General features: G+C 43.0%; 1 protein-coding gene across 6 annotated transcripts in view; it reads right to left on the reverse strand.

The window, feature by feature from the left end:
* Positions 1 to 13: 13 nt before the first annotated feature.
* The window catches only part of LOC129364591 (genetic suppressor element 1-like), a 45061-nt gene continuing 17511 nt past the window's right edge, over positions 14 to 27563 (reverse strand). The window contains exons 1-16 of one of the 6 annotated variants that reach the window (XM_055037349.1): positions 26297 to 26429; positions 15956 to 16135; positions 14942 to 15141; positions 11425 to 11591; positions 11142 to 11345; positions 9929 to 10087; positions 8880 to 9148; positions 7310 to 7616; positions 5877 to 6451; positions 5675 to 5787; positions 4704 to 4983; positions 3624 to 3737; positions 3175 to 3534; positions 1934 to 2215; positions 1502 to 1605; positions 14 to 1380 (exon numbers count right to left, since the gene is read on the reverse strand). In XM_055037349.1, the coding sequence (XP_054893324.1) occupies positions 1243 to 1380; positions 1502 to 1605; positions 1934 to 2215; positions 3175 to 3534; positions 3624 to 3737; positions 4704 to 4983; positions 5675 to 5787; positions 5877 to 6451; positions 7310 to 7616; positions 8880 to 9148; positions 9929 to 10087; positions 11142 to 11345; positions 11425 to 11591; positions 14942 to 15141; positions 15956 to 16135; positions 26297 to 26327 (3483 nt within the window). In that variant the 5' untranslated portion in view covers positions 26328 to 26429 and the 3' untranslated portion in view covers positions 14 to 1242. Of the gene's footprint in view, positions 1381 to 1501; positions 1606 to 1933; positions 2216 to 3174; positions 3535 to 3623; positions 3738 to 4703; positions 4984 to 5674; positions 5788 to 5876; positions 6452 to 7309; positions 7617 to 8879; positions 9149 to 9928; positions 10088 to 11141; positions 11346 to 11424; positions 11592 to 14941; positions 15142 to 15955; positions 16136 to 17673; positions 18123 to 20201; positions 20277 to 26288; positions 26430 to 27563 lie in introns of those variants that run through there. The other 5 variants (XM_055037365.1, XM_055037372.1, XM_055037357.1 and 2 more) reach the window with 5 other exon arrangements.

Raw genomic sequence — 27563 nt, forward strand, 5'->3', positions numbered from 1 at the left:
TAATCAGTCTAAACATTTTTCAAATATTTTAATGTAAATTTCCATCGGAATGTACACCAATATGTGGTAATAAATAGTTCATTGCAATTATACAGCCCAAATAATACATCACATAAAAACTGATTGAAGCAACTATTCAAGATTTCTCAGCAGGTTTGAAGAGGTGACTGAGCCAAGCTGTCAGGTGAACTGGGAGGAAATGCTACTGTGTCTTGTGCTCAAAGAGATGCTCGTACATGGAAAAAAAATAATTTCTCTTTGTGACATTAATTTATGTGGCTTGAGCAAAAATAAATCTTATAAAAAGATAACAGAGGCATTACTTTGTCGTAAAAAAAAAATTGATGACTTTGATGTTCATGTCACACAGGCCATCAACAAGAGACATTGTGTTGAAAATACTTTCTCAACGTATTTCAACCGGGATCTGTCCAAAAGTACTTCAATGCCACAGAAAAACTCAAAAGGCCCATCAGAAAACTACTTTTATGGACATGCGATATTTACTGTGGATCCTCAGATAAAACCCCATGGACAATATCAGAGACCAACATGTATCAGCTTGAGTCCCAAACATTTTGACATCATGTAGCATTTCTTTTCATCAAAACACAACTATTCTACTGTCCATAATTTACTAAACACTTTTATTCTGACCAGCAGCAGTTGCCCCAAAGCATATGGCTTTCTCACAAGTTAAAGCAGTAAAACTTACAAAACTCTTCATCTATCACAAGAACCATTACAAAAAAAAACACCCTCAACTGAAACCCTTTTGCTATTAAATATACTTTAGAAGCTTCATTTGTCCTGTAGGTCATTTTGTGAGCATGCACACTGCTCTGAATTCAGAATACATTACATTTAACAACACAGAAGACTGTCAAGTATTTACTCCAATTCCATTTCAAGTGCATCCTGTCAATTTAAAGGCCTGAGGTGAGCTTTGATTCCTTGACCTAAACCTCACTGAAGAACTCGACTCTTCTTGATGCTACCCAGAGAGACTCCTAGTGTGTGTTAACCAATATAATGAAGATCTGAGCTCAATTATGGGCCAAGGGTTTTCACTATCCATGATCAGACTCTCTGGATTCCACTGCAACATGGCAGGGAAATAAAAAGGAAACCCAGGGAGGGGTCAGGTAACAACGGACAGGTCAGAGAGGAAACAAGAAGATGTCCAGCTCCTGAAGTGAGGCAAGCAGCCCGGCGTCAGTGTGACGCGGCCTCTTTCGAAGGTCACCTCTGTGCTTGCCCGTTGCTTTGGCTCCTGCCCCAGTGGACATTCGGCAGTGTCAAACATCTCCTGAAGTGCTCGAGCTGGGCCTGTAGCCTGTCCCGCTCTTCCCTCATTTTCTGCCTCTGACTCACCAGCTCCTAGTAAACGAAGGATAAACACGAATATCATTACAGAGAAGCAACTCTGAACAGACTCAAGATACCTAACACTCATAACACACAAATATGCATGAATGCACGGTGAGCTGCGCGTTCTTACCCCCATAGTGAGAGAAAGCTGTTCAGCAGTTCTGGTCAGATTGTAATTCTGAGCTTCAAGTCTTTTGCACTGGCTGTGGAGAACCTGCCGCTCTATGCTCCACTCTGCACAGAGAAAAACAAAGCATTGGCTGCAGAACCTCTGCTTTAAAGGCTTTAGTTTTTGTGAAGTTGTGTTAAAAGTCGATCAGCAGTAACAATTTAATCAGTGGCAGATAACTCTCTTCATTTAGCATAAATCCAGGTTAGTTGAAGCAAACGGATACATGGAGAGAAACTGAAAGGCCAAAGAGACTTATAACGTATCAAAGATGCTGTAGTGACTTATGTCTTCTTGTAGAATCCCAGGAAATATTCCTTCAAATCTTAAACACATCCATACGACGAAAACTGTTTAACACTAGACAAATAACTACATATTATTTGTACTCACCATCCACATACTCCTGGTAGGCCTCAAAAACAGCTTCAATGCCCTGCCACTTCCTTGGCAGTTCCTCCTCCTCCTCCTCATCCGACTCTTCCTCTTCCTCATTGGACAGGTGCTCCCGCAGAGTCGGAGCATCTTGGCTTGGTGCCGGCGAGTGGAAATGGTGGCCGTTGACGTGCGAGTGCTGAGCGCCGTGGTTGATGTGCAGCGTTTTCAGATGAGGGTTATTTGGAGGCAGCGAGCGTTCAGGTTTTCCACCGACTTCTGCGGCACAGTTTGAGACGCCTGAGGAGTGAACAGCGTGCGTCAGTCAAGGACTTCTTAGACACGCCTTCATTCAAACTGGTTCTGGTACTGTATTACTATTGATCCTGGTCATTAGTCAATGTCAAGTTTATTTATAAAAGCACGTTTGAAAACAGGTTAGAATTCCACCAAAGAGCTGTACAAGAACATGTGAAAAATGTAAAATCAGAATAGAGTAAAATGATGAACCATCACAAGATGCTATAGTGTCAGGACTCGATTAAATTCCAAAGAATAAAAATAACTTAAGAAGCAAATTCAAATGATGCAGACTATGGGCAGATTCAATCTGGAAGGTTAATTAGTGATGATTTTTAATTTCAAAAATATCTTTTATGAAAGGAAATGAAATAAACTAAGTTTGTACACCCACACAAACAATCATGTCTCTATTTTTAGTAGATTCTTTTTAAATTTGGCTCAAGGAGGCCATCACCAGTGTTAAATTGTCAAAGCCTCCATGGAAACATGCAAAAAAAAGCTGAACAGCACAGTTTTACAAGGCTTGACCTTCTTTTGAGTTGATATCAGAGCTGCTTAAACACCTGGGGGCGCTAACGTAAGGTCAATGGCCAACATATATTAGGAACCATTGACAGCTCTGAGTTTATGAGAGCCTCGAAATTGGTCTTTCAAAGCAACCAAATTTTCTAAGAAAAAAAAAATGCTTTTTTTTACTTTTCTTGATACTGAGGTGTGGTGAGTCTAAAAATGTTACAGTGCAATTCTGTAGACATGTGTGTTTCCAGCAGCTAGTGAGTCTGCTTGTCTGTTGCCCTGGGGGGAGAAATATCCGGGCAGACATTAAATGCTTGAATCATGTTTACAACAGATGCTCCACAATTTAATTTTGAATATTAGATTGTTCTCATCGCAACCACTAGATGGCAGAACACTGCAAGTTTAAAATGAAGCATGAACGAGAGCATAAGGCTCACCTTTGCTCTGCAGTGTGCTGTGTGTGGACTGCAGCACCGCCTGGTGGAAGCGCTGAGCGAAAGCCTCAGGTGTGAACCTCTCCCAGGGCCGGCTACGGCCGTTTGCCAGAGGACCGGACTCCTTTTTCTGAAGGGCGGCGCCGTTCTGATGGACCTGGAGCTTCCTGCTTGTCTGCTGAACCTCTGCTGTTTCAGATTTGTCATGATGGGGGGCTAAAGGTGGAGTGATGCGGGGAACCTGGGAGTCCATGGAGGCTTTGGGCATGTCATTCTGCCTGTGTTTGTGTGAGTAGGGAGGAGAGGGACTGTGAGAGTCTGGGTACTGGTGTCCATTTGACTGAGGAGCTGCGGAGGAGTCCCCTAAAAACAACAAGAAGGGTTTGATGAATGTTTTCCAAGCTTAAAATTCTGTTTCGACCAGATTTTTGGTGAGTCTGTCTGTGACTCACCAGTTAAAAGAGCAGCAGGACTTCTACACAGCGGCAGAGGATTATATCTGAGTGTGTCTAATGTCACAGTCTTCCTCTGAATAGCCCTCAGCAGCTCCTCTGTCTTCTCCTTATCTACAGAGAAAAAGACAGAATGAGAACACCCATCATTCATTCGTTCAAAAAATACGAGGGACTTAAAGGACAGACTGGCCCAAAGTGATGGAAAAATGTCACTGAATGGATTATCTGAGTCAGTGCAGCAGAGTGCCCATTAAAAGTCAAATTTAACTCAGGCTTATCATTTAAAAAAAATTGCCAGCTGTGAGCAAATTATAGTTTCCAGGATAAGTGTTCAGTTTATATACGTTTCCACTATCAAAACATCTTTTAAATGCAAATACTTTCTCATCTTTGAGATATGCTTTGATTGGCTAAATAACTCATCTACGTCTGGCTCTGTGACTGTCAACATAGTCTGTGCTGTTATGTTTCTCTACATAGGATCCCTGCATGGGCTGACGGCTAACATTTCACGTAAAGCAGCTGTATTCCTCGGCAAACTGATTTAAAGTCAAAACAGGCAGTAAATAAAGCAGCTTTAAGGACAGTTATCTTTGAACAGAAAAGTCAAACCATCAGCATTAATCAACACACTCCCTGAGAAAAAAACAATAAACAACAAACAATTTGATACAGGTAAGAAGAAAATATAGGAAATGTTCCTTTGTATATCATTTTGCAGAACAATTTGTCTCAAGTAGGTCTTAGTCAAGCAAGAAAAATAATGACAAAGGGAGAGGAGTGGATGGCATCGTGCTCATGTTTTTCCCCAGGCCCCAGTATGACCTGTTTATAGGATACCATATGTTATCAAGATGTGGATTAAAGCTGACTTTTGTTGGCAGAAGTGGAAAATCTCGCTACAAGCTCATGTTCTGATTCCTCCCTACTTTATTTTCTTCTCACCTCGCCTACATCTTCAGAGCAAACACAAAAACCGAGAAAAAGAAAATGTCTTTTTTTTTTCCAAGAGAGGACTCATCAGAACCACAGCGGAGTATCACGTAGGACGTGTGCAGCTACTAAACAGGCTATTACCTCTCCTCTGCTGAGGGCTGACATGGCTGAGGTTGAACATAAGGAGGAAATCTTTTTTCTCCTCCAGCTCAGGAGTGCTGTCCATCTGCTCAGCAGAGTACTGGGTGGTGAGGGAAGCTGTGGGCGTTGAAAGTGAACAAATCTTTCTTTTGCTCCGCACTGCTGGTGGGGAGAGACTACGCTCTCTCATCCTCCTCCTCCTCTTCCTCCTCTTCTCAGCCAGCAGTTCATCCCGATGGGTCAGCGTAGTGAGGCCGCACAAACGCAAAAAGTCCACTTTCTTTGAAGAGAGAAATACGAACAGGTGAATATTTGCGCTGCTCCTTAGAAAAGCATTCAGACGTCTTGAACCGTTTCCCATTTTGTCACATAACAACCTCTGAGTTCAGTGTACAAACATGGATTTAAGACCATCACAAGCTACATCGTTTCAAAGCAGCTAACCAATAAAAATCAGAAACACAGGGTTTAAAAAAATATATGAATTCTGCGTGACAAATTGAATAGTGAGTGAAGTCCATCTATAATTTAATCTGACGGCCACAGAAGTTTATTAAGTTGTACAAGACCTCTTGTGAGATAAGACCAAGATTTTACTTCTTGAAAAAAAAAAATCACATCTTCTTCATGAAAAAAAAACATAAACTATGGTGGTGGAAGCATCATGCTGTGGGCTGCTTTTCTTCAGCAGGGACACGGAAGATGAACAGAGTTGATGGAAAGATAAATGTGGCTAAAACTCCGAGCCCCACTTTTACATTTTTATTTGCAAAATGGTTTGAAGCCTCCCTATCATTGTTTTTGCACTTATGTTGTATTCTATCACATCATTTATTGCAAAAGAATAAAAGTAAGATGCACTAAAGTTTGTTGTTGTGATGTGACAAATGTGAAAATGATGAAGGGTTGTAGATTTTAAAAGAACTGTAGAAAATGGGAACATAAAATCCAGATGTACAATGTTTACGCACTTCGGAGGATGTGTCCAGTTTGAGAGGCGGCTGCTCTGTCACCCTCCTCAGATGAGCCTTTACCTCCTCTTCATCGCTCTCATCATATGACTCATCCAGGTCATAGTAATAACCTGGTGAAAGCAGAACAGGGAAGAAGTTATTTATTAGCAGGCACAAGAGGCATTGTACAGACACAACCCAGAGTCCCTGCCTCTCTCACCTCCTTCTCTGGCCTCCTTCCTCCTCTTCTCCTCCAGGTCCAGCTTACTGAGCAGCCGCCGGTGCTGCTGCAGAACCTCGTCGTAGATCAGCATGCGGTCCACCGCTTGCGTCTGCCGCTCCCGGATCAGGGACGGAGGGCCCGCCTGGTACTGAAGCCCCTGTTCAGTTGGGGCAGACGGAGGTGCGGTCGGTCTGTGGTGATTGTTGATGTGATGCCGCGGGTACGAGCCATGCAGGGCTCGGTCCAGCTCAGTCCTGCTCCACGACTCTTGTAAACCCGCTCCCCTCGGAGGGGGACACCTCTCTGGGCTTTTAGAAGTCCTCTTGCTTACGTCTTCTCCCCAGCTCAGCGGAGGCCTGTCAGTCCGGGTCAGTCCCGGCGGCGGTCGGGTCGGTGGTGTAGGGGTGTTGAATTTTCTGCGGGAGTCTGCGGGCGTGTCGACGAGGGAGGCTGGGTTCCACAGGTTTGTTGGAGGAGCAGCGGGATGGTGGGGACCTTTAGGGGAGATGAGCGGCGGTGGAGCGCCAAGGGGTATGTCTTTGCTGCCTGGGTTGGGATAGACTGTACTGGTTCTGTTTGTTATCAAGAAAAAAAAAGACATTTAGCATCATCCCTTTTGGTTAAATACTGTAAATTAGCTTATTGTGTAAATAAGTTACATCAGTTCCTAGTTAGCAAATTGTGTGACTAACTTGAATCATGTCTAATGAGTTAACATTTCTGGGTTTGAAGTGTGACATCTGTGTTACAAACAATCTTTGTCATATTGCATTTCCTGAAAGATGACCGAGTGAGTGCTCTTAGCAGTGAATTATCTTTGACGTATTTTCCTCTGCTAACCTAGAGAAAGTAAACGGCTCACGAACACTGAATGTACTTTATACCTTGGGAAACTTTTCTCATTGTAAGTATTGTGGTGGAAAATTTCTACAATTTAACATCTTCTGATCATGTTATATGAAACATGAACTATTTGGGTTACATGCACAAGGTTGGAAGTTGTTTTCTGCAGCTGCATCAGAACCACACTGTCGCCTCTTGTTTTGAATTCCTTATAAAACTCAAGTGTTGTCTCTGCCTGGCAGAGCTTTTCATCCAGACCTTCGTCATTATTGATTGTCCTACAAGCTCTCTGTATTGTGAACATTATATAAATGAACCTGATTGAGTGATTTCACCTGAAAAGTGCTTGGTAAAATAGTTTTTTTCCACAACAATATTCATGTGCAGAGCAGTGTATATAATTTTTTTAGTACAGCTATAAGATATGTGTACTTGCTAGTAATGCATTTTTCCTTTCTGCTGTGTTTTGGTTACAAAACTCCTTTAATAAAAGAGCTTCAGTTAAGGGAATCAAGCTTTGTCTGTCTACACATAGTGTTGTGACAACAGCACATTTAGAGTGCTGCCAATTCCTGTGAGATTTTCACCTGTGGCTGTCTCTTCTCGTCTCCACGCCTTTCCCAGGTGACCTGAGGCCCACCTCCAGTGGACCCTCCCTCTCCTGTGCTCGTTGCCGTGCCAACCACACTTCTTCACTTGCCCTCTGAGTCATCATGGCGGCTGCCAGAGCTTCGTGGATCCCCCCAGAGGAAACGGCACGATGCTTCCCCAGGTGAGCGGGCAGCAGGCTGGGCACCGGGAGTGGGACGGACGCCCTGGAGGACGACAGTCCAGGCTGCAGGGGCATCGCTTTTGTTCCTGGGAAATTCAGCTGGTCTGGGTCTTTGGTTTTATCTGGACAATTAAAGGAGAGATGAATCTTTAGACTGTATGCACCGTTTTACCAAAAGCATTAATTCACTCACTCATATCTCAGAATGTAGGTGTTTTAACTACTTCCCTGCTCTCAAATGTAAATAAATAAATACACAGTAAAAACCTCCAGACATTATGTGGATTTTCTCAAGAACTCCATGGAATAGGTTTGGCTGGATAGATCTATCCAAGCCTTTCTTCAAAGAGAGAGGAAAGGTTTGGATAAAGACCTTTCATAATCCAAATTGATGGGTAAGATTGATGGGTAACTTGAGGTTAAAGACCCTGGAATCGATTCGTCATCCTTCCAATTGTAAGATGACAACTTTACTCACTGAGCCACAGTCGCCACAATTGACCCTTTTTGGAAGAAGAGACCACAACAAAGTCAGTTAAGGGTTTCAGTGCTTTAGATGTTGTTCATGGTTCTTTTGTGACCTCCTGAATGAGTCGCTACTGCGGTTTTGGTGTAATTTTGGTATGTGGGACACTCCTGAGAAGATTCACCATTGTTCCATATTTCCACCATCGTGGACAAAGGCTCTTTCTGAGGTTCACTGGAGTCCCAAAGCCTAAGAAATGGCTTTGCAACCATTTCCAGAATGAGAGAGGATGACTTTGTTTCTTATGTATTCTTGAATTTCTTTAGATTGGAGGATGATGGATCATTATTGGCGATCTTTTAGCCAACTTCCTGTTATATGATCAGTCCAGTTCAAGCGTTTCTTGATTCTCCAGGTGGTCAGTGAAATTTAATAGTCAGTATATTATTTGGCAACCATAGCAATTACGTTTTTGCATATGGCCGATTCAGTTTATATATTTTTCCCCAAAAAGATTATTATTTGATAATTGGAAGTTTTATATTTTCATGATCTGAAACTTGCTTTTCTGGAAGCAAACCCAAATATTTGGCTAGAAAATTTACTACTATTTAATATCTTTTTTGGCCAATTATCAGCCACTGATTTCTATATGTAAGGAATTAACTGCTTTATTATCAGTTCAGTGACAATTAGCAGTCCAACACGGGATGTGTACACACTCAAAAGTTTGTTTTTCTTCTGATTTGGCTTTTATAATCCCCTCTGGTAATGGCTGCACACGTTTTGATTTTCTCTAATGAAGTTTGTTGTTGAAGTGGAGAAAAATAAAATGAACAAAATCTTATGCACAATGGAAATGTCTGAGCAATTAATCATGTATAGTCGCATTGTGGGTTGTGTGTTGGTGTGTATGTACCCAGCCTGGTAGGAGTGAGTCTCTCTGCAGGTCGGGCCCTGTCCTCCGGCGGTGCTGCCCTTCGAGCCTGCAGCTCAGCCAGGTACTGACTCTCGGCCGTCCGAACCATCTGGTGCTGTCTGTCCCTCTGTCTCTCCTTCTGTCTGTCCAGCTCTCTCTCCCGCTCCTCTTCTCGCTCCCGCTCCAGCCCGGCCTCGCGCTCCCTCTCTTTCTCTCGTTCTCGCTCCTGCTCTCTTTCACGCTGGCGGAGCTCGTTCTCCATCTGTAGCCTGAGAGGGAGGTTGACAATGACACACACACACACACACACACACACACACACACACACACACGAGTAGAAGGTGAGAGATGCAACACCCAACATGAGGCAGATATTAACCACACCAACATTTGTGACAAAGCATCCACAGAAACCCACACGGATGTGAACGCGCGCTTTCCATTTACCACAAGGAAAATAATCCAGGCACAGCATGACTGAGCAGGAGCAGATGAACGCTTAATAGGTATCCACAGGAATATGACAAAAAAAAACACACAAACACACAAGAGAACACATTCAGCAACAATCAATAGCAGGCAAAGAAACCTGCGAGAAATGCAGGCGCTATTACACAGCCAGACGATAAATACCATCCATTTCAAACACAAACATCCCCCCCACCCCCATGGATGATGCTGCAGGGAAACAATGTCATCCTGGAAAAGGAGCTCAAAGCTCACAAGTAAAAATGGTACAGAGGGAGTAAAGTATACTTCTGCGTGTGTAAGCATGGGATTTTATGCATGCACGCGTGTACATATGCATTTATATAGGAGAACAGAGTGTGTGTTTGAAGGGCAGTGTGCGTGTGTGATGAGTGTATAGGAGGCACCGTGGGGTGTGTGCTAAAAATATCACACACTCAGCAACCTGTGCTTACCCTGCAGAGAGAGATTACAAAGCCCTGCAGACAGGGAGAGAAGGAGAAGTGGAGAGAAAAAGAGAGAGAAAGAGTAAAAGAAAAAGAGAGCGAAAAAAGAAAGAGAAAAAGAAAGACAGAAGTTACCTCTCAGAGAAAGCTGTGTGGTTAATTTCTCCTGGGTAGCGGCCTCCAGGTAGGTGCAGCTGCAGGGCCGAGGGGTGAAGGGGAGGGAAGGCGCCACCTGCAGGCATAGAGTAGAACTGCGATCGCAGTGCAGAAAGACAAAGGGACTCCTCCATCCTGCTAAGACACACACACAAACATTAATGCGCTGTTTAGCATCTCAGATATTGACTTTCAACATGGCTGACATCCCTTCTTATGCATATAACATTTAGATTTTCTTCTGAAGTGTAAAAGAGTTATTAAATTAGGATGTGTTCATAAAATTTCGGCTGATTTTCTTTTGTTCCATTGCATTGAGAGTTTTAAACATCATTTGCACACGAATAAAACTAAGTTTCTAAGCGAACCCTTTCATAAGCATTAGCAAGCTTGTGTGGTTATTTCCACCACAGAACCAGATCTGTGTGAAGTGCATCGCTGCAGGGGCATCTGGAAACCTAAGGGTTTTAATTCTGGTTTTCAGCAAGCAGAGATTACTAGTTAAAGTCTTATTTTGACCAAAGTATACAAATTGTAAATGTGAATTGTGTTAGTGTTTGTTATTAAGACAAACCAGTTACTGAGAACAATAACCCCACGAGCTAGAGATTAGGTTTTAGCAAAAATCCACTAACTTTAGTCAAATTTAGCATTTTTTCATTACAACGTCCTCAAAAAATTAAAACAATAGTCTTACATCACAGTTTTGTTGCCTGGTTTTACTAATATATTTTTCTTAGCTTTTAAACCATTCTAGACATCTTGAAAGACTGATTAGACTATATTCATTCCTCAATGATGTAAAAACCTGTACAATGATTAAAGATTTCTTGATTTGGATCTCACAGACTCACTCTCTATTATTCAATCTATTATTTGTTTCTGACCGCTTCCTTTTCCTTGTAGAAAATAATCTCCTACAAAATGATGCTGCCACCACCACCATGTGGCAGCGGTGTGTTTGGAGTAATGCGTGGCATTAGTTTTATCACCTCTCAGTATTTTGTCATAAAGTTACATTTTCTCTCTCCAGAGCACCCTCCTCCACATGTTTGCTGTCTCCCTACATGGCTTGTGCTAAACTGCAAATGTGAAGCTAAATGGACAAGCTCTCCTACTGCTGTGATTGCTAACTTTACGCTCCATGTGCCGTCATCGCACGTCTTTCACAAATGTCAAAGTGCAGAGTTACCTTTGTAAAGACAGAGGGTGGTGAAGGTAGGCAGGGTGATAGTAGGCAGCTGCTGCCGCTGCATGGGCCGCTGCAGAGGGGTCAAGACTGAGGGGCAGAGAGGTCAATCTGAGGTCATCCGAGGTGGCGAAGGGCCGGAGAGCTCGCAGGTATTCCTCTGGAACAGCCCCCGAGGGAACCACGGCGTGCATCTGCCCCGGTAAACTGCAGAATAAGCTTTTAAAGCGTGCTGTAGGACAATTAACATACCTTCAGTCCACTTTTGTGCATGAGCCACGCTTACCTTATGCTCTGCAAGCGGGGGTCTTGCATGATACTGCTGTGTGCGCGGCCAAAGGACTGAACCAGCGAATGAGGTGGGGGGACGGGCGGCGTCCTCTTGTCCTGCTGTAGCGGGGCGCTCTCCGCTCCCACCCGCTCTCTGCTTAGTCCCTGAACGCCTGACTCAACCTGACAAGGAGACAGAGGAGTGCATGAGCGGGGATTACTGTGGATGTCCAGGAGATGAGTGAGTGTGTGCGTGTGTGTGTGCGCGTGTGTCTAAAGTGAGCAGAAAAGGGGGACAAGAACTGAGTTGGAGATGCTGAGGAAAAACCTCAGAGCTGCTCCCAGAGAGCTCAGCTGAGTCGAGAGCTGGTCGGGATAAATCAAAATCAAACCAGAAAAATTATCCTAATATTTGTCCTGCCGCTTTATCTTTTCTGCCTCACTCTCCATGAGCTGTGTTGGGATTATGCTCTTTGTTAATGATTGATTGAGTTCCTGTTTTGTTTTTTTCCCTTGGTCAGTTCTCTGCATCACTTCAATCATCTTCTTCACTACATTCCCATTGTTCTTATATCCAGTCTTTGTCCCTGTTGTGTATGTCCTGACACCTCTGTTAGTTTAATTTTTTGTGTTGAGTAAAGTTGTCTGGCATTGATGTACTTTCCCCTTTGTTTTATAAAATGTATTTAATTTCTCTAATTGCCTTTTCCTGAGGCTCAGCTTGTGCTTGTAAAGTTCAGCCACCATGACAGTCAAAATGTTTCCCATCGTCACACTTTCAGAGGAATAAGACCCTGTGAGAAATTGCAACTCAGTCACAATGGACGGAAAGAGTTTTTGACTCGCAATCAAGTCTTTCTAAAAAATTCTCAGCTAAATGTAGGTCTGGACTTTGACTAGGCCATTCCATACTTTAATATAAACTATGCCCTTGTAGTTCTCGCTGTATGTTGAGGCTGACTGACCTGCCTAAATGTGACCCTCTGCTCTTGTCTTTGGTTCTCTACAGCCTCAAACATTTTTTTTGTTGTTGTTGTAAAGTTTCCCCACAGCATGATTCTGCTTTGTTTCCCTTTCAAAGTGGTTTATCCAGGAAGATTAGCCAAGCGAAAGGAAAATATGTTTTATTATTGACGTTTGTGGATGGAATGTGAGAAAATGTGTGAAAAGGCTCAAGGGGTATTATTACTTTTGTTAGATACTATAGTTTGAAAGTATTCAAATAGGTAACTGACAAAATAAAAAATGTCTCAGTTCCAGTTTCCAGTTCGAAAATCTCAATTAAAGTTCCATTATCTTAATTTATTTGATCAAAAACAACAAAAGTTTTCCCGGACAGTTAGGTTTTGGGCGTGTTAAAAGACAAAGTAGCCCAGGAGCTTTAAGCACGTTGATGAGTGTAAGACGGACACGTCCTCTAACGCGTCATATCTTGTTTCCACGGCAGCACCCTGCCACACAGGTTTGGGGCTGACCGCGGTCAAACCACAAGCAAATGACCTCAGTGCACAGCGCCTGGTCTGCTACCTGCGTTTTCTACTTCACATGATTTGGAGTGAAATACCTCTGCTTTGAATATTTTTGAATAGTTTTGGATACGTCATTCATGGAAAGCAGATTCAAACCATCTCTTGCAAAACATCTTTCTGAAATCTCCACTGGATCAAATTAAAGAGGGGGCACTGGAAAACATCTGATTATAAAATTGTACTAATGTACAATTAAATCAGTCAGGCTCAAATGTTAATCAGAGATTTTTTTTTTACATTCCCATTGAATAATTCCTACCACACAGTTTATATTTTTATATTTCTTCATGCAACAACTCATTTTCAAATCCGATACAACATGGATGTTAGCTAAACATAATAAGAAAATCACCATGAGATACTTATAGAATCAAATCGACTGTAAATGTGAAAGATAAATGATCTGAAGTCATTACTCAACGACTTGAGCTCTGCTGGTTATTCAGACCAGTAGAGCTTTTTGAAAATCCTTGGGTGAAAAGATCTTTGCAGATCTGATTCTAAGGAAGGGGGGGGACTGTCTTTAGGGTCTCTGTTCCAACACTTGTTAATGTCTGCTGGCCCAGCAGGCAACACTGTGGGCATTACCCTCCTAGCGTCCGATCAGACGGGTCTCTTATGCTTCGCTTGCTTTCATAGCAGGGGTCCAGCAACCAAAGGGTGCTCAGATCACTCTTTGTCAATGTTAGAGTACTCAGCCATAAGAAGAATCTCACAATAACAGAGAGCAAGAAAAAGAAATAAATATGCAGGCAGACAAGCAGCTGATGTTGACAGAAACAAAGCAAATGGTCATTTTTGCCCAGGTGACCAATCTGAGCTTCAAAGGTGGAATAATTAGCTTGGTTGGGTCCCTGTTGATGAGTCATCGCTTTCCCAGACAGAAAGTGTCTTGCTCTCAGGAGCTTCCGGTCATGACAATGTCACTGGTCATGTAGATTCAAGGAACAGATTCACATGACTAATTATAACTAGAACTAATCATAAAATGATTTAAGCCGTCAAGCTATGTCAGAAAAAAACTAATTCTGTGTGCATGAGGCATATCCACGTGAATCTGCAGGTTTACGTGGACTGAGTGAAATTATTCCCTACAAACTGGAATACTGGAGGTGACAATCTGCGCTTGACCCTGGAAAACAAAATGGGTAAATGCCACATCTTGAGAGGGCCAAGTTCATTACAGGGCAAACAGAGACGACCTGGCATGGACAGCAGCCTGAGCGTTCCTTGACCTCTGATCTCAAACACGGTCGGCGGGCTTCAAAAAAGCAGCAACACAACAAACACAATCTGTTTCTTTAGATTGTTTTGCATGCGCGCAGCAAAGCAACTCACTCTTCTTCCCCTCCCCGTCTTTCTCGGCTCTCTTTTTTGCTGCCTCCCTCCTTCCTTTGCTCTCCAAATTTCTGAAAGGGAGCCCCAGGCAGGCAGAGCCACAGAGTGCTCTTTGTGGAGGGGGGAAAAAGAACGCTCTGATCCAGGGGGAAGTGGCTACTGTGGGGGCTAACCTCGGCATTGTGTGAGGGGGCCTGGTTCCCTGCCCCAGCTTAAATACACTCACACACACAGACCTCTCTTCATGCCCCGAGTCTTTTGTGGGGAAGGGTCAAGTACACGCACACGCACGCATGCATATACACACATACACACCCTGCAGGAAGCAGAGCACAATAGGTGCTGGGCTCTGTAGCGTTTCTCTGTTTCTTTACAAAGCTCTTGTGTTCCTGAAGACACGGGCTGATTAGCGAGAGGAGAAGGTGGTTTGAAGTGGCAGTGAGGTAGGAAAGCATCAAAATGAAGCAGTGAGACAAAAACAAAGCGATACACGACGAGATGGGATGGCTGTTTTTGACAGCTGGATGTTGACAAGCGCACGGACTGTTTTTTTATTTTTTTTTATGGAGGATAAAGTGAGAAGAAATGAAACGTACAGCGGATAAAAACAGATGCCTCATCTCAGACTCGGCTACAACACCAGCAGGCGTTCAGCAAACAGCTCACCTGTCGGCCGTCAGGCCTCCACTGGCCGTTGCTGGTCTTGGTGGGAGCGATGGTGACCACGGGTGGGTTGCTCGGCACACTGTGGCCCCTGCTCTGGCCCAGGAGGGGCCCTAAAGAGCCCCGCTTTGGGGTGGCGACCGGCGAGGGGTGGCTGGTGCCTGGTGAAGACACCGGAGACGATTCACTGCTGAGGGCAGAGACTGGGAGACAGAAAGGGAGGGATCAAAATCAAATCATTGCACGATGAAGCTAAATAAATTTGTGTGTGTGTAGACGATACACGTGTGTCTAACATGAAGGAAGAAAAGGATTGTTGAAAAAGGCTGGGGTGTGACGCTGCGAAGGGAGGTGTTAAATGTGATAAAGAGAGAGTGTAACAGTTACTGGCATTACTCTGTTCATGTAGCACCACACACACACACACACACACACACACACACACACACACACACACACACAGACACACACATTCTCAGGCGGAGGGAGCCAGAGGATGGAGAGGAAGTTGAGCACTGACTTCCTATAATTGGCTGTAATTAGATTGTCATAATTAGGAGATGAATGGAAACAAATGAAGGAGGAGACAGAGAGGAAGAGGTCAGAGTAGGTCAGCTCTAATTCAACACCTTCATTAGGACGTTCTGAAAACTCTGGGATACACTGTGCAGCTCTAGAAAATCATTCCGGCTGAGAGAGTTGGATCAAGACTTTTGGCAGAAAACAGGAAGGCTGAATGTCTTTTATCAAAGTGTCTCTTCATGCAACATACTAGATTTGGAAATACTGACATAAAAGGGAAACACATAGGTTATAGGATGGTAATTATTTTGTCTCTGCAACTCCTAATACTCAGGCGAGAAAGAAGTACTTTGATTGCTGTTCCTTCTTATATTATAGCTCTTTAAAGGAAACTATAATCAGCAAAAATTGGCAAGTCCTGCATAAGATTGTGCTTTGGCCTCCATCCAGTTTAGGGCCAGTTCTGGCTTATTGGGGGACCGGACCACCTCTCACCTCGGGGATCTTCGGCCTGCTTGGCCAGTTTACGCAGGGCGGCAGCAAATCCGGAGTTTGCAGACTGGGCAGCTGCGTTCCCATTGGTTAGTGGGCTGAGGGGACTGACTGTGGCCGTGGTGCGAGTTGCTGTGGAGATCATTCCTAATGATGCCGATTTATTGGACTCATGGTTCATACCTGAGGTAAAGAAAGAGACAAGCAGCTTTAAAATGTTGAAAATCACTGAAAAATGTGATGAAACCAGATTTCTCTCTGTTGGAAAAATGATTGTTTTTTTGATCCAAGCTGGTGTCTTAGTCAAACTGAATGACTTTGGCTGACAAGTGTGTAGAAATGTGTGTGTGTGTGTTTTACTGTCTGTGATCATGATAGAGAGTGCAGCTTCAGCATAGATAGAGTGGAGGGAGTAGAGCTGTGTCAAATAGAGCGCTGACCCTAATAGCAAATCACACACATGAGCGCACACATGTCCGTTTCCTCAAGGGAGCCAGCCGACACATCTTAAGACCCAGGAGCATCCATACACACACGCACACACAGGAGTCTTATTAAGTACAACTGCATTTTTACACCCCGACACAACACACAAACCCTCACGGACACACACACAATCCCACATCGATCCACCGGACAGTGGGCGCAGTGAGGGACCAGCATGGTTGGAGCTTCCCTTGTTTTCTTCATCCATCCCCACACTGACCCACTAATGTTAATTACAGCTGGAATTACTCCCTCACAACCCCTCCCTCGCCCCCCAAACCCCTCCGTACCCCACCGTCCCGTCCCGTCCCTCTGCCGGCTTCAACCATGACCTCATTACAAGCACACAAACACCTTCAAAGCACACACACACACACACACGCAGAAAACCACAAGAAGAACAAACGAAGACTAAAAGCAGCAAACACGCTCATGAAATATTCATATGTGCACACTGAACATGATTATTGAGTGCTCTGCTCAATCCCACTGACAATGCTGGTGAGCATGGAGGACAGGCAGGTGTCAGGGCCTCAAAGTAGCAGAGACTTTCATATTTACAGACGCCTGGACGGATCCTGGACTCCACCGTGTGACACACATGAGCAAATCACTCACAGGAAACTAATAGATGGAGGAAGCAGATGGAGTCTTGAATAAAGTGGACATGAAGTGGAGAAGAAACCTGAGATTTCAGCAAAATAATCAGGACATATTTTGGTATTGATGCATTCTTTCATGCTGCCTAACAGCAAGGATCACACTCTGTAATCTATGTGTTTCTTCTCTGGTAATGACATGCTAAAAAGAAAAGAGGAAGAGGCAAAGAGAGTAAAAAGCTCAGATCCTGATAAGCTGAGTGTGTGTGGTTGTGTGTGCGTACATGTGTGTGTGCATCTCTGTCTCTGCTGAGCCCAGCAGTCAAGGGAGAGATGATAAGACACTTTCTATCGACTCCTTCTCTTCCTCCCTCCCTCCTCTCTTCTCCTCTCCTCTGCTCTCCACACTCTCACTCTTTTCCTCCTTTGTCTCCTCTCCTCCTCTTTCGTGTTTATCTCAGCATACTTGAGCTTGTTCAACAAAAGCCAGTGCACATGATCTCCTCTCTCTGTCCTGCTCCCCTTTTAAAACAATCTTTTTCCTCAGAGGCTGCTCCCTCTGATGTTCCAGCCGTTTTTCACGAGCGCTCACTAAAAGTGTCCACATGCACGTAATTCAGACATGCAAACACTCACCCCTGCCTGCCGCTCACTGATCTCCTCCTGCTCGTCGTCTTTCTGCTCCTGTGTGAGACTCTTTCACTCTCCCCCCCTCTCAGCCTTGCAGCTGCTACGTGGTCACGTGACCCCTTTTCTATCTAACCTCTCCTCCTCCTTCCACCCTCCCTTCCTCTCAATCTCTCACCCCATCCACTCCATCCAGCCTCTAACTCCTCGCTTTTCTGACAGTTCACCTATCTTTCCCTTTTCTCCACTCAACCTGATGTTTACGCTTTCTCTTCTTCTGTCTTCTGCCTTCCTCCCTTTTGGCTCCCACTCCAAGGGGGGTAGAGTGGCGGCGGCGGCAGCGGTGTTGGTGGTGGCTTGGGGGGCGGAGAGAGGATGAGTAGAAGGAGGAGGTGGAGGGTGATGAAGGAGAGGGAGGGTGTGTGATTTGAGCTCTGTGTGCATGTGTGTGTGTGGTAGTGTTAACCCTCCATCCATCACTCTGTTTCTCTGTTTTAGTCAGCTATCTGCTTTGGGACTCCAGAGGGGGGTGGAGCTATGTGGCGATCTGGGGTGAGTATATAGAAGGGGTTTACAGAAACCTTTCACCCCTCACCTCTGACCACTGACCCCTCAGCAGGAGGGAGAGAGGAAGAGGAGGAGGTGCAAAAACCCCAGTGGAAATTAAGATGTTTACAGGAATCTCCTTAGAAATGTTTGACCTGGGTTTTCTACCTAAATTAATTTATTATTGTTGTTGCTGTTAAAAACAGATGTGGTTGTATCATTAAATGAATCGCTAAGTATCTTGGTAAAAAATATCAAGAGTTTTCCCAGTATTAAAGTGTTTTTCCATTTGTTGTTAAACTGTCACCATGTTGCGACAGTATGAGGCAGAAACTCTCTGACAAAACCCACTGAGCTCCTTCCTGAGCTGCAGCTGCCACCTGAAGATGCTCACAGCTCCCGACCAAAAACAACCAATCAGAACCAGGAGGAGCGTCTGCTGTCAATCAACGCTGCTCAATGTGCTGATGGCGGAGAAACATTTTACCATTCCAGGAAAAGCATTAATCCGCTGTCATCGGTGGCTACGCTAACTGGCCTTAGCACTCAAGGCAGATTACCCTCTGTAGCCTAGCAGATAGCAAGTGAGGGTGAGCATGAAAGTGATTGACAGCGCTAAAACCCTCCTACTGGCTCTGATTGGTTGTTTCTGATTGATTGACATATTTCTGCAGTTTGTACTGGAAACACAGATTATCTGTCTAATATTAAATTGTCATGGCATAATGATACTTTTAACAAATATGTCAAAAACTTTTTCTTTGTAGAAGTTAGAGATTTCAACTCTTATTTTTTAATTTAACATAGAAAAGCAACAACTGTTAGTACTTCCTAAAATTTTTATAAAATATTGATTCTTATTGTAATGATCTATAACTTGACAAATGCTAAATTTAGGGGGTGGGGGTTCTGTTTCCAGGAATATTTCTGCCAAATTCATCTTTCTGGAGAGTGAAAAGTGAAACTAAATTTGATTTGACTGGGAAGTTGAAGAATTGGGCTGGAAATTACGGTGGCAATTTGCAAACACTCTGGTTGCAGGTCTGAAATTCAGGAATGGGTTAATTGTCTTGTTGTCTTACATCAATATTAGTAGTTGACGCCAACAATATTTTTTGTCCCTTTTTTTATGCATTTAAGCACAGAAAGAACACGATCACATACAGATTATGTAAGCAGCTGTGTGTGATGATAGTTTAATGATAGTTTGATGAGATCATGCGAGCCATCAGAAGTGTTAATAAATCATTTATACCTATGAATTTAACATTTTACAGCTATACTGGACACTGAAGCCAGGGTTGCTTATCAGCCTCCGATAAGCTCCAGCCTCATTAAGCGCTGTTGTGCTAATAAGGTTTGGAACAAAATTACTTCCTGACTAAAAAGAAAATGCACTCTGAAGCAATTCATGCAAAGACTTGCATGGTTTCTCAAAAACAGATTTAGCTCGTTTTATTCTGACACTATTTATGTTTTCCTCAGTTGTGTAACTTTATACACATATAGCCGAAGTTTGGTAGACTCAGTACCGAGCAAGACGGATGTTAGGAGGAGGTGATGCTATAAACAACTTCTATTATTGTATTTTGCTGCACAGGAAGCAACATGTACATGAATCAATGTGTAGCCTGCATGTTTCTCTGTAATAATTTTAATTAATCTCTGAATAACATGCCCATGTGAACATATTATAAAAGTCTCAACTTTGGAAAAAATTGCTGAATATCTCAAAATCAGGAGGAAGAGAATCTGTTCAGAAAAATATATCATAGTTGCTCCAGTCAGGAGCCTGATTGGGGTGTATTTTAGGACTTCAAAGACTTTTCCAGGTTAGAAAAGTAAAAATATGAACTGGAAAACGTCACCCAGCTGGTAATTGTAGTGACAAACTGTTTAGTTGGCCTAATGAATAAGTGGTTCTTGCTAAATCACTTGTTCAGAAAGAACCTCATAACTTCTGTTTATGTGTATAAAATGCAAAAGCATACCAAATGATACTTGCTTATGTTGCTATCAGATGTTAGCCTGGCCACCATGAACACAACAGCGATGAAATCCCACAGGTTTTCCCACAGGTTAACAGTTACTTTGGTATGACGTAAATCTGAAACACAAGTTTCAACTTCTGAGTCAAAAATCATTAATCAAAACGGGAAAGAAAGTAAGAGCCATGCCTTTCTGTGTCCTGTTATCGAGAGAGACACCGAAGCTCAGGTGTCCATGCACTTCGATCAGCCACAACATTACATCACTGGCAAGTAAAAGTAAAATTGTTTTGACATTTGCAAAGAAAAAACAAAGCTTTTCAGCAAGGTTAGACTGAATTACTTCCACAGTGCATTTGTCTGTTGCAGTTTTTCTTGACTCCAGGTGTTTAGATGAATCTGAAAATGAAAATGACTTTTACGCAGTTACAGTATCTGTGTCACTGGTTTTATGATACACAGCTGGCATGCAGAAGTGAAGCATCGGTGTTTGGTTTTGGTTGTTTATTTTTAATTTCCCCTTACACTGCAGTGCCATGCAAAAGCATTCAAATTATTTAAATCAATTCACTTTATATCACAAACTGCTATGCATTTCACTGAGCTTTTATGTGCGGGATAAAATGATCGATGGTTTTCCAGTTTGTCTACAATTGAAAATTGGAAAAAAGTGGAATGCATTTGTATTCCCCCTCTTTATTTGGACACCCATAAATAAACTGCAGTGCAACTAATTACCTTCAGAAGTCGCCTAATTAGTGAATGTAGAAAAGCTCTGTGGGTGTGAACACTAGCAAATATACCAACTGTTCGTGGTACGATGTCACAACCGCCTTCTCAATGTTTACCTCTGGGACGTTTATCTGTCATCCAAGAGATGATAAAGCCACTGGTGTTGCTAAAATTATCCCACCACTACAAACTAATAAAACTTCCCTCACCTTTGCCAAAATGGAAATTATATCAGGGTGTGCCACAGCGCATCCAAACACAGACACACCCGCCTACTCAATCAAATTCAGCTCAGCTTGACGTAAGCGGTGCAGGACATGTCAGGGCCTGCGTGTTTAGCGCCTCTCTTTCTGCATCACTCACTTTCTCTTCTGCTCCTACTCCCTCACAAAAAACAGGCTGGACTCCAGGGGACAGCGTGGACAGCAGGGGGAAGACCTGCTCTGCCTCGTCAGCTCATTAAAGAAAAAGAGAGGGTTTGTGTGTGTGTGTGTGTGTGTGTGTGCATGTGTGTGAAGGCAAGTAGGGGGCATTAGTGTGGAAGAAGAGGTTGTAACACTAAATTGACCTTACTGTCATGCCTGAATGTGTGTGCGTTTCTGTCTATGTCAACACTTTGACATTAAATTGATTATCCTAGGTTGTGTTTATGAACAGTTACCTGGTGTAAAGACCAGTAATGAGCCTGCAAACACACGCCTACACATACACACACAGTGAAAATATGCTCCATTTAAACTTTAAAACAAGTTTCTGGAGTTAATGCTAATCACAATAATGGCTACTGTGGCTGCTACAATAGCTGGCAGACTTTTTCAAATTCCCCAACACACACACACACACATACACACACGGGGGAGAGAAAGAGAGTAAGGAAAAATAGCCAAATGTTTTACGGCCTCTTAAACTTGTCTGTAATAGCAGTCAGAGTGGCGTCAACACAGCAGTCTCTGGGGTTCCTCCAGGGGCTGCTAAATGGCTTTAGTAGCTGCAGTCACTCTGCAGCTCGCACAGAAACACTTAACACATCCTTACAACCCATAAACAACCGACACACACACTGAGATTCTCACACACCCGAAGGATCGAGCCTATTTAGAAATTCAGGGGGAAAAAAACCAAAAAAACAACGCAGCTGAAGACGCACACACAAATATTAATGCATGGGCTGTCTGCACACAAACAATTAGCTGACTCAGGATTCAGCCTTCTCTTTTCTTTCTTTTTGTGCGTCAGAAAACGTATGCATGTGACCCCTCGGGACCAAACAGCCAGCGTGCATTTATAGTTCTGGGATAAATGGAGCAGAAAAACCACATACTGTAATAACCAACACTCCCAGTAAGAAAGAGGCAGCAGCAGAGGGATCAAACTATAACTGGAGGATCTCTCAGTAGGGAATAAATGCAGACTATCAGTAAACAAAAAAGCCTCATTTTTTCTCTTCTCTTATTTTTTCCCCTCCCTTTCACCTCCTCCTGGCTGCAGGGCACTGACCTCCCCTCAACCCCTCCATCTTAGTTTCTCTAATCAGTGTACTTGTCTTCAAGCATCTTGTCACTGGCCATCAGATGTAGAACCAGAACATAAATAGCAGCAGCTCTGACAGATACATTTTTCTGTATCTGTCAGTGTCATCGTTACTTGTGCCTCGTCATTTCCTCCCCTCCTGGCTGTGAAACCACTCTGTCTCTAGCAGCATTTGCCCCTTCTCTTTTTTTTTCTGTCATCAATCTCCTGTGCAATCTGTGACTCAGTCTCGACTCCGATACGAAGGTGATGCAAAAAGATAAGACAGTCTGAGGCGAGTCAGCCTCTCTCTGTCACTCTGACTTCAGCCTATGGAGGTTTTTCCTTTTCCTTTTTTTTTTTTGAATTTGAAACTGGAGGAGTGTTTACAGGAGGGGTGGGGCGGGTGGGGGTGATGTCAGACAGTTAAACAGCCTTGGCTCACCAGGTGTTGACATCGCTGCGGCTAGACCCCGACCATCTGAACAAACACGAGCGATGTGTGCTGACACACAGATAGCAGATGCACGCAACCTTTACCATCGTAGCAGGTGCTGGGTAAGTGTGAAGTACAGTGTGTAACCAAGATGTGTGCTATAAAAAAAAAAAATTAAAAAAAACTCCTGAAAGCATAATAAGCGTGGAGGGATCATTCAGAGATTAAAGGATTGCCTAATCTGTATCGGACTGCAGATTAGGCCAAAGAAGTGCGGTTTTAGCAGCTGTTCCATTCACCACCTCTCTTTCATACTTGATTCTGACTGCTTGTTCTATAAGCTGCAGAACAATCCCATATGGCCTTTAAATCAGATTAAGAACTCAGATTGCTTCAGGATTAAGAGTCTATCTTCTTGATTAATCATTGGAAAATAATGAAAGACTAATAAAGTTTTAGAACTTTTGTTTCAAGTGCCTTGAACTTTTCCACATTTTGTTCTGCCAGAATCAAAAACTTTTATGTCTGCTTCTGTTTCTTTGTGATAGACCAACACAAGGTGGCCATACCTGGGATACAAGTTTAATTTGTAGTCCTGAAACAGAAAAGGTGTGGCAAAACTGAAAATTTACCAAGACGTCGCTGAAAAACAAAACTGAAAGGCCGGACAACAAGATCAATAAATCAGAAAAGAAGCCCAAGTAAGGAGGCCCAGACTCTCCTCTCACAGCCACTAGTTCCAGCTCCTCCAGGGGAAACACCTCAGAGAGGCATCTAGGAAGCATCCTAACCCGAGATACTTGAACTCCTCCACTTGGGGTAGAACATCCTCTCTGACCCGGAGAAGGGACTCTATCCTTTTCCAACTCATTTAACTATGCATTTATTTATATAGCTATGAATATTTATTTTTTTTTTATTGAGAAGATCAAAGAAATAATCTTGAACACGTTGATCAACAGGTTTAGCATGTCATTCAACACATTTTCTCTCTTTGGGTTTTCTCATCCAGGGTGTCAGACATACACAGAGACATGCCCACACACACACACACACACACACACACACACACACACACACACACACACACGCACACAATAAAATATAGTTGGTAATGTTAACTAGTTGGTTAGATAACTAGTGTTGACTTAACTTTGAAGAAGGTTAACAGGTTCAATCGTGACAACAACACTGTCACAGATTTTTTAGCGGAAAACTTACTCTGCAGCACGATGTTGGCAGCATCATGCTGTGAGAATGTGGGGACAGTAAAGGACAGTAATGCTAGTGAAGTCTGACGAGAAAATGGTTGAAGGTTAAAACGTCAGTCCTGGAAGAAAACATGTTAGAGGCCTATATCAGGACAATGACCCCAAACGAACAACCAGAGATATAAAGGAGTTATTCAGATCATAGAATAATTATGTGTTTAAATGGAATAGTTAAAGTCCAAATATAAAATCAACTAATAATTTACAGCAAGACTTAGAAAAAATTTTATAATTTTTTCCCACTTCAGAATTATGCAGATTTTTTGTTAATTTATTATATATATTTTTTTAAATCCAGAAAAATACATTGAAGTTCGTGACAACACAAAAAAAATTTATTTGGTAGAGAATATTTTTGTAAAAACACTCAAAAGACTGTTGGCCACTTCAAAGTGGATTTTTATTTTCTATTGTGGGGTGAAGTTTGAGAAATTCAGTGGAAAATGCAAAGGGAATAAAAATATATTTCTAATTTACTATTTTTTAACTCCTCGAAAAAAAGGAGTAAAAAAAAACCCATAAAACTCTTGGCCACATGAAAACATGACAGATTTTCTTGAAGATGAGTGAAATGCTTGAAAGTCCTGGTTAGGTCATGTTTTTAATGCGTCAGGTTTTACCCTACATACATCACCTTTGCATCATTTTAAATGTGCTTATATATTCTTTAAAATTAAATTATTGCACGTCAACTGATCACAATAAAAAGCAGTGATCTTCATAACTTCTACTGTGAAAAGGACTGACATGAATTAAAAAAAAAAAAAATCAACATTTGGCTCACATTTTGTAAGGTGAGGAAATAAAGACGGCCAGGTGAATCTGAAGCCATCAGTTTACAGCCACTATATGAGAAGGAGGTAATTAAAGAGATTGGAGGTTTACACAGTAACCCCTGCTGAGCAGCTGGTCTATGGAAGGTCAGGAGCAGCACATGGTGCATGGTGTGTGTGTGTGTGCGCGCACGTGTGTGTGTTGAGCTCCACCTGCGGGCTGTGTACACACACAAAAGCGACGGGATCCGCTTGACTGCTGCTGATGCGCCTGCCGGCATCTATCTCAGCCAAACAATACAGTTGCTGTTAAAGGTCCCGGATTAAAGAGCAACTCCTCTGTCTCCCAGGAGTACTGGGAGACAAACCATCAGGAGGAAACTGCAGGCTGACACACACACACACACACACACCACACACACACACACACACACAGCATGTATTTGTATACTCCTGAGTTTAGATGAGCAAACAGGTGCGGTGTTTAATCGCTGACGAGTTTGAGTAGAACAAGAAGCCACACAACAAGGAAGGACCTCAAGCACCTTTATGACCCCAAATCTCACTGCTGTACCAAGACACACAATTAACTCTTGTCCCTTGTAAGGACAAGAGTGACCAGATCATCTAAAAATGAGGCTGATGCTCAGTTGGAAACTGGGATTTCCTGATAAAGAGACATTATAAATTTACACTCAATTGATATTGGCTGAGTTGGATTTGTGCCTAAAACTATGCGTTCATTTCACCACTATAAAAGTTAATTGTGTGAGATACAATATCAAACACCTGAGCATCAAAGCTGAAAGATTTGAGTCAAAATGAGCTTCTAATGCACTTTAATCCACTTTAGTCTCAAACTAGCTTAAAATCTAAGAGAAAACTTTCAAAAACATGTCACTTATTAATTGTCCATTGTGAAACTGAGTGCATCACTGTTTTCGTTCAACAAAAAAGCCACGCGCAACATGGCGCCGCCGTTGACGTACGGTCAGAGCGCTCGCGCAGCGTCTGCAGCCCCCCCAGCGTCTGCACGCGCCAGCAGCCCGACGTGGCTGGATTTGAAAACGCAGACGCCAGAAGCTGCTTTATTCCAGCTGCCTCGAGTCCGTCCATCAGGCCGAACCAGTCTGATGACATACTGCTGACTGGTTTAATCACACTCACTTTCAGACTTCACAAAAACTGTCCGTCTGACGCCAACGAAGAGAGATTATGAGCTGAAGATAACACCGCAGAATCGCCAAAAGTACGAACTGAAGAAACGGCAGAAGCAGCGAGAAAGTTTGACCAGCTTAATTGAAAAAAGCCGCGCCTTCGGATAATTAACAAACATTTGAGTTGGAACAACAGAAAACACAAAACTCACCACCTCACCGGAAGGAAAACGCGCATTGTTTTTGCGCATATCGTTTAAACAAATGACGGCTCTGTGCGCTGCGATGTACGGTTTGATCCCCGGGACGACAGTGTGTGCAGCACACACGGTGTGGAGCTGTGGGAAGGAGAGGGCAACTCATTAACTGTCTGTCCTCTGAGAGAGAGAGAGAGAGAGAGAGAGAGAGAGAGAGAGAGAGAGAGAGAGAGAGAGAGAGAGAGAGAGAGAGAAGAGAGGAGGAGGAGGAAGAAGAGAGTGAGCACCTGCTCCACTGATGCTCCCTGGAGAGATGGAGAGATGTGGGGAAGGAAGATGTGAGCCCAGACTGCAGATCCCTCACAGCCTGGACATGTTTACTGTCCACTGGAGACAATCAGGTCTGTTCCAGGCAGCTCCTCCTGCTGCTACCGCTGCTTCAGAGACCTACCAACAGCCATATTTAACTAATTAGCAATACTACCAGTAACAGGCTGCTGCAGCTGCTAATAACCATCCTTACCAACAGTAGAGCTATTAATTATTGGATTCTGCAGAAATGTTCAAATCTATGGCAATAGATTCTTCTTTCTCCACTAGGTGGCAAGATCCTCGCCCAGTGGGCATCTTGGCATATTGATCTAACTATATGTGAAAGTAACATCTTCTTATAAACGCTGAATTTACAGTAAACAAATTAGCAAGTGTCCATTGTCTATTCTCTTCAAAAGACGTCGAAGGTTTAACTTCTTGTAGGTATGTGTTTGAATAAAATGAGTGTTGGTCTTTTATTTTATGAACTACTGACATGTTTCTGAAATTCCAAGCAAAAATTTACTATTTGTTTGCAGAAAATAGGAAATGATCAAAGATGCAGTGCGTATAGGCCTCAAATGATGCAAAAAACAAACAATGCTAATGTTTTAACCCAGGAAGAGTTCAGAAATCCCTACATATTGTTTAAATTATATACACACAAAACAACTAATAAATTTTGGTGATGATTTTAAGAAAGAAAACCTTAAAAGCCTCTGGCTGATCAAGACTGATCTGCAGAGGGGATTTTACCCTTTTCTAAAAGCAGAATACTAAATCAAGGAAGATTGCACCATTAAAGGAACAGTGCACAAAAAAAAGAGTAATGTGAGTATGGTTCAGGCAATGGAGCAAGTTGTCCATTAATTGCTAGGTTGGCAGTTTCTATGCACACCCGTTTACCAAAGAGCCGCTGGGAAAGACATTTGGGTAAAACACCTAGTGAAGCAGTTTGTGTATTTTTAAAAATAAGTC

This window comes from Poeciliopsis prolifica, unplaced genomic scaffold (assembly GCF_027474105.1).
Source record: "Poeciliopsis prolifica strain line A6 unplaced genomic scaffold, Auburn_PproV2 SCAFFOLD001, whole genome shotgun sequence".
NCBI lineage: Eukaryota > Metazoa > Chordata > Actinopteri > Cyprinodontiformes > Poeciliidae > Poeciliopsis > Poeciliopsis prolifica.